Below are 12,479 nucleotides of genomic sequence, written 5' to 3'. Positions count from 1 at the left end.
CACTGAACCCTGCATTGCACACACGTATTCTGGCAGCAGGAGACACAAATCCACCACAGCACAATAAATTTCCCAGTGGAATTTGCTGAGAAAGAGTTCATAAAAAATCCCAGAAGAACAGGGATAATTTGTGCAGTCACAGACCCTCTGAGCAAAGGCTGCAGAGCACCAGCAGGAAATCTCTGTTCTTTACCAGTTCTCTGTGCAAAATCAGCCTCTCTCTCCCTCCCTGCAGCCTCCTGAGTTTGATTTCAATGCACATATTTAGAGAGAATCATCTGCTATGGAAGAATTCTCTGGGTTTGTATACCAAAGTGCATCTCACAAAAGCACCTAGGAAATCAGAGAACCTTGGTCTGGACCCTGCTTCAAAGGGTAACACTAGGGACAACTCCAGATGTATCTGAAGTGCTCAGCATCTTGTTGTCTAAAAAGCTTATGGGTTTGTTCCCTTCTTTCCTGCCAAGAGTTCCCCCTTGAGGACAAATCAGACATGAAGATTCAGTGCTTCAGTAAGCCAAAGATCCTGCTGCAAAAATATGAGTCCTATTGGCTCTTTGCTCCAGAAGGCAGTTTAAGGTACCCATTATGGAGCATGGAATGTCTGCCACTGGTAATGGGTCAAATATCCCCACCTGCATTTATTAATGAATCATTTCACTGCTGTTTATAAGCAGACACATGCAGCATGCAGGTATATTTGTACATTTTGTTTATCTTTCCTATGGCTCTAAGTACACTTGTGCTTTATCTTGTAGAGCCAGAAACTTCATTACAAACAGCACACCAGTGTCACCTTTCCATATCCATCACCATTGATCTCAACTTCTGCTAGCTCAGCAGTGCTTTGAGCATTTCCAGCAGCACTTCCAGTGTTAAGCTGCCCCTCAGAGCCCTCACCTTGAGCTGTGCCCCAGGGCAGATGTAGCTGTAGGCTGATGCATCCTTCTGGAGGTGCAGAGAACGCAGGAGCTGCTCAGAACCTCCCTGCAGGAGCTGCATGAAGAGAGTTTTAAGAAATGTTGAATGAAAAACAGAAAATCCTTATTTTTCTCTCTTATTCATCTGCTTGACAAGAAAAGTAATGCAAATATTAATTACTGCTGCAATATCTGGAGCACAATGTGCAAGATGCAGGGGCTGCAATGGTGCAGGGCTCTGCCACCACAAGTCACTGTCCTTTAGAGTCACAACTGTATAAAAACCAGCCTGAAGCCCTCACAGACCTGTTCACACCTGTGCCATGCTACAGCTGTGCCTTGGCAAGCACATTGCCCACACAGGGACTTTTCCTTCTGGAAATGACACATCCATAGGGGAAGTGCTAACATGCCATCGTGGAGTACTGAAAAAGTGGGAAAAAAATAAACAAACTAACCTCTCCTTCCCTCAGTGCAGAACCAAGGTTATACTAATAGGCTGACCATAACCTCTAAAGGACACACAGGGACCCACCACACAATGTGGAAGACATTAAAGAACATCCAAAAAACTAAAAAAGTCAACTTGGTGTCATAAAACTACTTCCATATGGACTAAAGGCCTCAGGAGAAAATAGAGGGATTAGGCTTAGTGCAAATAAAACAGTGAGTCAAAGTCCAATATCCTACCATATTTGTTTAGTCAGCCTCCTTTAAAGTTTAGAAATGTGTTAATATGGGACTGGAGGATAGAAACAATCCATCTTCCCAGGCTCCCTCCCAGCCCAGGCCCCCGCAGAGAACTGAAGAGCCCAAGATCACCCAAGAAGCTGCAAAACACATGAGAGGGTGAAAGCCCTGAGTGCTCTGCCCAAAGTGTCTGGGAAACTGGGGACAAGCCACTGCTCCAGCAAAGGAACACAAACCTGGTAGAAGGAGTGGAAGCTTCGCTCCCCGGGCTGCTGCACGATCACACGGGACTGGGGAACAAAGCACAGAGCTGGGTGTTAGTGGGGCATCAGCACCTCCCTTCAGACACCCACATCAGCAGGACACCCCAAATCCATCCCATCTCACACTTGGGCTCTTGGGAGTACCATCCCACACATGTGACCCTGAAGCTAAGGTCTACAGTCAGGTCTTCCACCCAGGAATGCCATGTGGGAACCACAGGGTTGCTTTCACGGAAGAGTCAAATAAAACACTGCTTTAGTTTCAAAATTATTTAATCACTGGAAATGAAAAACAGGAGTCTGTGACTACAGATGAATGCTCAGGGTCTAGTGGTCACCACCCCTACACCCCCCAGGACAGGCTGCCCACAGCACCAGCTGCACAGGGGCATGCTCTGCTCTGGCACAAGGGCCTTGCTTTAGGTAGCCATAGCTCCATTCCAGAATCCTCCTTCCAGACCAGAGGAAAACAGCACAAACAAGGGTTAAATGCAGCAGACATTCAGCCAACAAGCAATGTGTCCTTATTTTATGCTACAAGTTTGAACTATGAAGAGTGATGAGGAACAAAGCTATGCAGGGGAGGTTTAGGCTGGGTATCAGGGAAAGGTTCTTCCCTCACCCAGAGGCTGCTGGCACTGCCCAGCCTCCCCAGGGAATGGTCCCAGCCCCGAGGCTGCCAGAGCTCCAGGGATGGACAGGGTGGGATTGCTGGGGTGTCTGTGAAGGGCCAGCAGCTGCACTGGATGATCCTGGTGGGTCCCTTCCAATCCAGGATATTCCATGATTTGATGTGTTCCTGCTGCAAAGCCACTGTCTATTATGGCTTGTATTTGGGCCAGAGCCTCCACTGCTTTCAAATGGAAACAAATATAACTTGGGAGAAGTTAAGAATATGAAATAAACAATCAGGATAAATAAATCATCAGGATTTAAGTCACTGCAGCTGCAGTCCCAGCCCTCTTTTTACATCAAAGTATCCCAAGTTAAATGTTTGGGTTTGTTGTTTTGTTTTTTAAAATAAAGTGTTTATTCTGAAAATAGACTTCAGGGAAATAAGGGGATAAGTAAAAAGAAACACAAACAAAAAAGGGTGTTGGCAGATGTGGTCAAACACATAATCAAAGCCAGACGTGTCTCACACAGCAAGAACTGTTAACAGCTCACGCCTGAGCTCTCCAGTTTTGCATATTCCAATGTTTTCAGACACCACTTAATGACACAAAAAAATAATTGTGCTCAGGATCACTTAGAATATATAAAAACAATGCTACCAACAGCTCACCAAGGCTGTGGTGTTATTCCAAAATAACACTTCTCAAGCACACTTGCTCCCTCCAGCCCTGCAGATCTTCTCCGGGGAGAACTCAGTGCAGGAGCTGTGCAAAGGGTAAATTGTATCCAAAATAAAAACTGATATTAAACTTCACACACCCACACACACACAATCCTCTGGGTAACACAGCCCCGTTGCTGGTGAGCTCTGGCAGTCATGGTGCACCAGGAGCTGCCAGGACTGCACTGCCTTTCCTGACTCCTGAGCCCTGGATTTGTTTTTCTGTGCCCTCACACATCACCTGGTGCACGTCTGAATGGAAAACTTTCTACTGGCAAAGCCCAGATTGCAAAAGGAACTCCAGCAAAGGCTGTAACCCTGGAATGGAAGGTGCCTTACCTTTTCTAGCAGGTAATTATTGATGTGCCCACCTATGGGGTCTCCCTTGAAATCAAAGTTGATGTCCATGTATTTTCCAAACCGGCTGGAATTGTCGTTGCGGTTTGTTTTGGCATTGCCAAAGGCCTCCAACACACAGTTGGACTTCAGCAGGATGTTCTTCACTCTGCAGCAGGGATGGATGGATGGAAGAGAGAACAGGGTAAGACTTCAACACTCACACCATAGGATTTTTTTTTTCACAACCATCTCTCCAGAAGAATTCAATGACAGCAGTGATGCTCTTTGATGGTGGATTTGGGCAGATGTGGAAGACAACAGCAATCCCATGGGAAATCAGCTGGGAGCTGTCAGCAGCCAAATGCTCTTTGGTTCAAAGACCAGACCCCCACCCTGAAATCAGCACCAGAAATTCAGCTTCTATACACCTTTGAGTTCTGAAACCAATTTTCTAAACTCTTTTTCAAGTCATTTTCCTGAGTTCATTCAGGGTAGATTTAAGTCTGTTTCTGCAGAGAACCACATTCTTTGCTCCAAAACTTTTACTCCAGGACAGAGAGGGATATTTTGCAATTCAGAATCATGTGAGTCTGGAAGGTCATGGAATACACTCCATGCACTCCACATGGTGTTCTAGCCCACCCAAATTTCAGGCAATTTGCCCCAGGAAAAGCAATTTAGAATAATTTAGGTTGGCAAAGACCTCTAATATCACTGAGTCCTGCCATTAGATAGTTGATATTGGCTGGATGGCATTTCTGTTGCTGTTTTGATTTTGAAAGTTTAAACTTTCAAAATAAACATCTCAATGTGATTTCCACAATTAATACTGCAAAATTCCCAGAGTAAAACCAGTACCTGAAAAAGTTAAGTATAAATCACCATGTGATTTATATAAATCACCATCTGATAATGTGGTCCTACACAGCCCACAGAAAGAGATCCCCAAGCAGGAGAATTTCCCTTCTTTTCCAGCCCAGGCCTTACCTCTCCACCTCAGCCCTCTGCCCAGGGTTGGTGATGGCTGCTATGTACTGCATTATGTATTTACTGGCCTCAGTTTTCCCAGCCCCGCTTTCACCTGGGGGCAGAAACACCACGGTGACCAAACAGATGAAAAAAAGCAAAACAAATCATTGGATAGAAGACCTCAATTCTACCCCAACAGTGCCTGAGCAGTTTGATATTTTCTTCTTAAAGCAATCTTTGTTTGCACTTGGGACGTTTTCTAAACACAGCCATAACCCTGCCTGGCTGCTGCTGCTGCTGGGCTGACTTTGAGCAATTGTGCTGTGAGATTCCACAGGTCGGGAAAGGGGCTGGCACATAAAGGATCAAAGGAATATTGTTAGAGGAGAAAGCCTGGCCTGCAGCAGCACAAGGGGCCACTGTTCAGCACCCCAGCCTGGGGCTCTCTCCTTTCAGAGCTGCCCAAGCACGGGAACATCAAGAAAACCAAGTGCCAGGATCCAGCCAGGGATCACTCTGGTACCAGCCCTGCTCCCACTGCTGGAGCCAGGGCCTTTCCTACGGAGCAGGGAGCAAACAGTGACCAGCCAGGGCAGTGACAGAAATCAGCAGCTCCTGAGAAGAGACAGGCTGAGCTCTGCTGATCCCAGCTCTCCTGATCCCAGCTTTCCTAATCCCAGGTCACTCCTGATCCCAGGCCACTCCAGATCCCAGGCCACTCCTGATCCCAGCTCTCCTGATCCCAGGTCGCTCCCAGTCCCAGGTCACTCCTGATCCCAGGCCACTCCTGATCCCAGCTCTCCTGATCCCAGGTCACTCCAGATCTCAGGTCACTCCTGATCCCAGGTCACTCCTCATCCCAGGTCACTCCCAGTCCCAGGTCACTCCTGATCCCAGGTCACTCCAGATCCCAGGCCACTCCTGATCCCAGCTCTCCTGATCCCAGGTCACTCCAGATCTCAGGTCACTCCTGATCCCAGGTCACTCCCAGTCCCAGGTCACTCCTGATCCCAGGTCACTCCTGATACCAGGTCACTCCAGATCCCAGGCCACTCCTGATCCCAGCTCTCCTGATCCCAGGTCACTCCCAGTCCCAGGTCACTCCAGATCCCAGGCCACTCCTGATCCCAGGTCACTCCTGATCCCAGGCCACTCCTGATCCCAGGTCACTCCCAGTCCCAGGTCACTCCCAGTCCCAGGTCACTCCTGATCCCAGGTCACTCCTGATCTCAGGTCACTCCTGATCCCAGGTCACTCTCTGGAGCAGACACAAGGCTCCTGCTCACATTATCTGTCTGCAGGCACAGATCCAGCTCCTGGCTGGCACCAGCTCTTGAATGAGATAAGAAATAATTGTGCCGGTCTCCACACACGGATTCAAATGCAAATGAGCAGCTTTAAGATTAATGAAGTTTCTTTTATAAAACGCTGTCATTAGGCAAACCATTATTCTCCTTCCGCCTGGAATTTCACACAGATCAAGTGCTCATCACCATGCAGAGCTCCAGCCTACCTGAGATGACAATGCAGGTGTCTTTGGATCGTCTCTTCATGGCTTTGTAAGCAGCATCGGCGATAGCGAAGAGGTGGGGCGGCCTCTCATAGAGCTCCCTGCCCTTGTACTGCTCGATCATGTCCCGCCCGTAGATGTTGAGGTTCTTGTAAGGATTCATGGAAACAACCACCTCTCCGATAAAGGTGTAAATCCGGCCCTTCTCGAACCTGCCCAGCAGACAAAAGGCAGAAATCACACACGTGCAGAGGTTCAGGACAGGCTGCCCGGGTCATGGGGGAACTCCCCCATCACCCTGTGAATACACGACAATAAAACCCTGGTTCTGGACATTCCCCGGGCAGGGATGGCACAGCAGCAGAGACCCGAGGGTACAAGGACAACAACCCAGGGCTGGCTTGGAGTTCCACCACATACAAAGGACATTTCTATCTCTGTTTCACTTCCACATACATGATATGGAATTTACAGCTTCTACAATTGTCAATAAGTGAACAAGCCTGAGGAGCAAAGCTAATCTGCTTCATAAAAGGGATTTAAAGGCAAATTCTTTTTCCCATTCCGTAGTTCTCCATGGCCCAGCTCAGGCCAGAGGAGCAGGAGCTCCAAAGCCCTCATTGGAAGGTCTAATCACACTTGGAAGTAAACAAAGCCAGAAGCCCAGGAGGGAACTGCAGCCTCTCAGCTCTAGCTAAGTCCTTTTTGCTGGAAGGCTTTTTGGTATCATCACTGCTGCTACACCAGAGAGGAAGCATTTCTAAGAATGTGTGCAAACAACCCTAAACTCCACCATTCCTATCCCTACTTGGCTCTTTGATTCTTTCTGCAAACAAGACAGAAAACGACTTGACGTTAGTTTTAAAAAAATCTTTGAATTATGAGATGTTGCCAAACAAACTCCCGTTTTGTTAAAAGTTACCTATAAGGAGAGCTCAGAATAATTCCAGATTAACACCTGAGGATTTCACACAGCATTTGTTTTTCAGAAGGAGGAAGGAAAACAGGTTTAGGGATGAACACACAAACCCTGGATTTCCAGCGCCCATCCCTGTCTGCAGCTGTATTTAAACTTCGGGACATTAGATGGCACCAGAACCCCTCCACAGAGCCCGGGAGCCTCGAATCCTGATGGACTCCGGCACAAATTCCAACATTACTTTATTGAATTTATTACCACCCCCATGTGGTGACAGCCCTGACATTTTCTATTGTTCATTTGAGAATTTTCTGCAGCATCTTGGCAGCGTCAGTTTTTAGCAGGTGTAATAAAACTCAAGAAATATCATCCAGCAACCAGCACTGCACTTTCCAGAAGTGTTGGTGCCTCCCACTCCAGCTTCCTCCTGGAATACTGCACTGGGAAGACACGAGAATTGCAAAACATCCTCTTGTTCCTCCATCATTTTTAACTGAAAGTGTCCTGATATGCATTTCCCAAAACAATAATGAGCTTAAAATGCAAACATATTTTACATTTTTTAAAATAGATGCTGTTTGAAAGGTACTAGTAATGTCTTAGAAAAGTTAAAGTCAACATAGTTAGCAATACCAATAGCCCTAATTTTAATTTTCTGGAAGATCCCAAACAGGTAGAAGTGCAAAGGGATTGGATACCAGGCTGGGAGCCCATGAGGGACTCTGCATACACAGAGGAGAGCTTGAAAAACCCAACCCACACAACAGTGTTGGGATTAAGAAGATCAAGTCACACTAGGACATCAATGTGTAATGGAAACCACCAGAACACCACAATGAGCAGAATCATTCCCACCCTCTGGAGATGCACACCTGGCAAAGGTGAGTTGCCCAATGGAGAACACTGAGCCTGCTCTCCCAAGTCCCTGCCCAGCAGCACAGAACTGCTGATGCTGAAAACAAAGATCCAGCAGATTATGGAAGAGGTTTGGAGCCCCATGAGCAGCTGGAGGGTTCATGGCCACAGAGAAGGTGAGGGGGGTTGTTTTAGCTGAGGAGAAATAAAGAAATAAAGGCCATTCCTGCTGCAGTGTCATGCCAAGCCACCACCACAGCACCCAATACTTTGACCTCTTCCTTAAGTAATGAATTATGTAAACTCGCATTGCCAGAGCCCAGTTTAAGTTTCCTCCTGTGACCGTTCAGTGTCCCTGAGTGAATCATGAAATCAGGGAATGTCCTGAGTGGGAGCAGATCCCCAGGGACCATCCAGTCCCACCCTGTTCCTGCACAGACACCCCAACAATCCCACCTGGGCATCCCTGGCAGTGCTGTCCAAACTCCCTGGGGCTCTGGCAGCCTTGGGCTGGGAGCATTCCCTGGGCAGCCTGGGCAGTGCCAGCAGCCTGTGCCTCTAAGCAGCAGCTCCAGATCTGGTGCTGCCAGCCTGGCCCTGCAGAGTCCCAGCTCCAGAGGGGCTCCAGCTGGGATGCTGGCACAGGCAGCAGGCTCACATCCTGCCTGCCATTCCCCACAGCTCAGCTCAGGTGACAGAGCCCACACTGGGCCTCCAAGCCAAGTTCTAAAAGGTTTTACTGGGCTCTAGTGAGTTGTGTATTCAGCTCTGTGGTAAAGCAGATGGAGATGATGGGGAAGAAGGATCTATCTCCAGACTTGACAAAAAGGCACCTCTCCAGCCTGGCTTTGGGGATACAGAGTTGGTGAAGAAGTGACACCACCATTTACATCTCAATTCATTTATTTTTCTTTTTTTTTTTATTCCTAGCACCAGAGTTAAAATTGCAGAGCTGTACTGAGATGTTCCATCAGGAGCTCCTGCTCCTTGCCCCTGGTTGCTGATAAAGCCCCTTTTCATCCCTGAGCCTGGCTCAGCACAGCAGCAGGCCAAGAACAGCAGGGCCTCTTTTCCTGCAAGGCTCCAGAGGGAGAGCTGGGTTTGCCTTGCTGGTGGAGAGCTCAGGAAAGCTTAAGAAAACAACCCACAAGGGCAGTGCAAATGGGGAGCTTTGAGCCACCATTCCTCTGCAGGACAAGGTCACAAAACAACACAAATCCATTTGGTGCTTTTCACAGCCAGCACAAGCATTTTAGTGCTGAGGTGTAACACATAGAACACATAGGTTTCATTACTCATCATAGCAACAACAGTGCAATTCCTTGATTTAAAAAAAAAAAAGTTCCTTAATAAAGGAAACCCCAGGGTCCACTCCCGGGGTAACACCTTCAGGGTCAGACCTTCTTTTGTATCTCATGAAAATCACATCAGCTTGTGCTACAACAAAACATTTCCCTGCAGTAGTTTCATTTGAATAATTCCTGTATGTCACAGATTCAGGGAATGTCCTGAGTGGGAAGGGACCCCCAAGGATGATCCAGTCCCACCCTGTTCCTGCACAGACACCCCAACAATCCCACCCTGTCCATCCCTGGCAGTTCTGTCCAAACTCTCCTGCAGCTCTGGCAGCCTCAGGGCTGGGACCATTCCCTGGGGAGCCTGGGCAGTGCCCAAACCCTCTGGGGGAAGAACCTTCCCTGAGCTCCATCCCAGCCCCCTGACACAGCCCCAGCCATTCCCTGGATCCTGGCCCTGGGAGCAGAGATCAGAGCTGCAGCCCCAGTGAGTTTCCCCTCAGTCCCCTCTCTCCAGTAGCTCAGCAGCCAAAAACCAATTCACAGTATTTAATCCTTGTGGGTTATTTTGAGGAGGAACATCAGGTCTTTCATGAGAAGTTTTTATTACCTCATTAAAACATCAATTGATAATGAGAAAATAAAAACCAGTGAGTCACAGAATATAAATCATTTTAAGGGAGAGAAATTCTTCTCTAGGAAAGAAATGCACTAAGGAAAGAAAAAAGTTTTTACTTTGTTTTGTAGCTTTTATTTTTAGGGAAAGGAGTTGAAGAAACAAAAGGATCTTTAAGTCCAGGCAAGGTACATTCACATGTATTTGCTCCTGGAAATACACTGCAGAAATGGGAACACTGAAGCAGAAATCTCCACCACCAGAGAGCACTCACATTTAGGATTTCCCCCACCTGACAAACACTCCAGTCAAAAATAAAACTGTTCTTACCGAGGAAATGATGCAACTTCAAATGCACTCAGTACAAATAAAGAAAAGTTAGCTGGCAAGACTTGGAACCCAGACTCCCAAACAACATCTGCAGGACTGCACCGTTACAGACAGACACCCCACAGGCCGCCCGCTCACACCCCACCAGACAGGATTCCTAATGAAGCCCTGCCACCAGCTCCAGACACCAGAGAGCCCCTGGGGAGCCCTGCCAGCCCTGAGCACTGGGTAAGCAGCCCCTCACTAACCCACTTTGCCACTCCATGTCCATCTGTCCCACATGGCAGGGACAGAGCAAAGCTGGACTAACACTGCAGGTCACAGCTCTGCTGTTCCTTTAGGAGAGCCAAGTGTAGGGATTGGGATTCTGGAGCATCTGCTACTGGCACAGCCCTTCTCTGGTGCTGAGCTGCCCTGTTCTCAGCACTGCTCACAGACTGGCAGCACATTCTGCTTTACAGGCACACCAAAGCTTTACCCATTAGCAGGTGCTCCCTGAAGCTCCCTGGGCTTTACTCTTCCTGATGCTCCACAGGTCCCCAGGATCCTGCTCAGTCACAGCACAGACTCCCACTGAGATGGGCCTTCAGCCTGGCTCTGCCTTCATGGAAAGGAAATGCTAAGGAAAAGCAAATAATTCAGGACAGGATAGGGAGTGCTGCAGCTGCCTCAGCTGTGCTAGTCACCAGCAAACCTAGTCCCACTGAAGAATATGAGAATCTCAAAAGAGAATCTTTTGAAACTGGTGGGTTTCAAACTATTCTCTATTTCTATCTTATTTGTGAACTCCAAAGCACAAAGTGAAATACTGAGTATGAGCACACAGCTTTTTCTTCCTCCTCTGTGCATGGGAAGAATGACCCAGGAGCTGCACACCTTTACTATGTGGAGCAGGGACAATTCCTTTTCCTGTTGTAAACACCCCACGTGGTTTGGGTTACTCTACCAAATAGGGTAACAAGCCTCAGTTTTGGTTTTTTTTCCATGAAATATATGCATTAAAATTCCATGGCTGGAGGCTTTGAGTCCATTCTCTTTGCAAAACTTCATGGAGACATTTAATTAAAACTTGTGTTCATGAAGATATGTTCATGGACAGCCAAGGATGGATGTGTTCACTAAGGAAGGAAATTTAAGCAGACTTCTGGCAGTGAAACCATATTTACCTGGTTTCTGAGTGCAAGAATGAGTAGCCTGCACTCACCCAAAGGAACAACCCCATTTGGGGTTTCCTAAGACAGAGTTCACTCTGTGCTCAGACACTTGGGCATTTTCTATGTGATACCAAGACTCACTACTGAGAGTTCAATGCTGCTTAAAGATTTTATTTAATGTAAATCTCAAAATAAACTCAGTTGTCAAGCAGGACTTCAAGTCTTTCAGTAAATTATTCATAAACTGTCTCACAGCAAATCAGCCTCTCACAAGAGCACTCAGATAAACAGGATTTGCCTTGGCAGAACTATGGCTAAAATATTCCTGCTGCTCTTGGAAAAACAGACCAAAAAACTGTCCAGTCAGTATAACCTCCCTGCACCAGGAAAACTATCCAAGTCTGTCCTGATCATGAATATGCATGTCTACAATATTCAAAATATGCATGTCTGCAAGGTTCTGATCCACCCTGAGGGCAAGAAAAACTGCAATGAAATTCATGTTGGGTGCAGGTGAGACTCCTGCTTGCAGCTGGCCTGCATGGACTCAGTGCTCAGATGCTGCCAGTTGAACAAAATAGGAAATGCCATTTGGAGCATGTTCTGCACCACTCCTTTCCTGTATGGAGGGAGCAGACAGGGCAGGGTGAGGAATACTCCATTCATCTGCAGCCTCCAGCCAGCTTGGAAATTAGGTTAAAAGAGTTCTTTGTAATGATTTTTTTCTAAATAAAATTAGCAAACTACGAGTGACCACTGCCACATCTTCCTCAACAAACCAAGGTTTAAGCAAATTGTCTGTAATTTGATGGGGCTGATTCAGCTCCAACTCAGCTGACCCTTGAGTCATCCACCAGCTCTGCAAACCCACTGGGTTAAGGTCAGGGCAAGGAAAATGGGAGATGAATGCTAAGCCAGCTCTAATGAACACTGAATAAAGTATAAAACTGGGAGAAGTAGGAACAGGAATATTAAAATCCCTTTCCTTAAATGTAAAGAGCTAACCTTGCACTGAAAAAATGCCAAGCCACTAAACACAGGAGTCACTGAACTCTCATTTCTATGTGCGTCAGAGTGGCCGAGCTCTGGCTGCAGCAGGGGAGCCCTGCACGCTCATTTTCCAGCTCTGGAGCACAGCAGAAGGCAGCAGCAGACTGGAGACAGATAAGGAGTCAAAGGGAAGCTCTTTGAAAAGCCTCCACACAAAGCTTTGTGGTTTATTCCAACCTGCATGGGAGGGAGTTGCTGCCAGCACAGGTAGAGGGAAGCAGTTTGCTCCCTGT

General features: G+C 47.3%; 1 protein-coding gene across 2 annotated transcripts in view; it reads right to left on the bottom strand.

Moving 5' to 3' along the window:
* The window catches only part of MYO1D (myosin ID), a 152,280-nt gene that overhangs the window by 110,458 nt on the left and 29,343 nt on the right, over positions 1 to 12,479 (bottom strand). For both annotated transcript variants that reach the window (XM_079327775.1, XM_079327776.1), the window contains exons 2-6: positions 6,031 to 6,239; positions 4,536 to 4,629; positions 3,549 to 3,714; positions 1,847 to 1,900; positions 901 to 996 (exon numbers count right to left, since the gene is read on the bottom strand). In XM_079327775.1, the coding sequence (XP_079183901.1) occupies positions 901 to 996; positions 1,847 to 1,900; positions 3,549 to 3,714; positions 4,536 to 4,629; positions 6,031 to 6,239 (619 nt within the window). The remainder of the gene's footprint in view (positions 1 to 900; positions 997 to 1,846; positions 1,901 to 3,548; positions 3,715 to 4,535; positions 4,630 to 6,030; positions 6,240 to 12,479) is intronic.

This window comes from Erithacus rubecula (genome assembly GCF_903797595.1).
Source record: "Erithacus rubecula genome assembly, chromosome: 27".
In the NCBI taxonomy this organism is placed as follows: domain Eukaryota; kingdom Metazoa; phylum Chordata; class Aves; order Passeriformes; family Muscicapidae; genus Erithacus; species Erithacus rubecula.
This window is presented reverse-complemented; position numbering and strand designations above follow the sequence as displayed.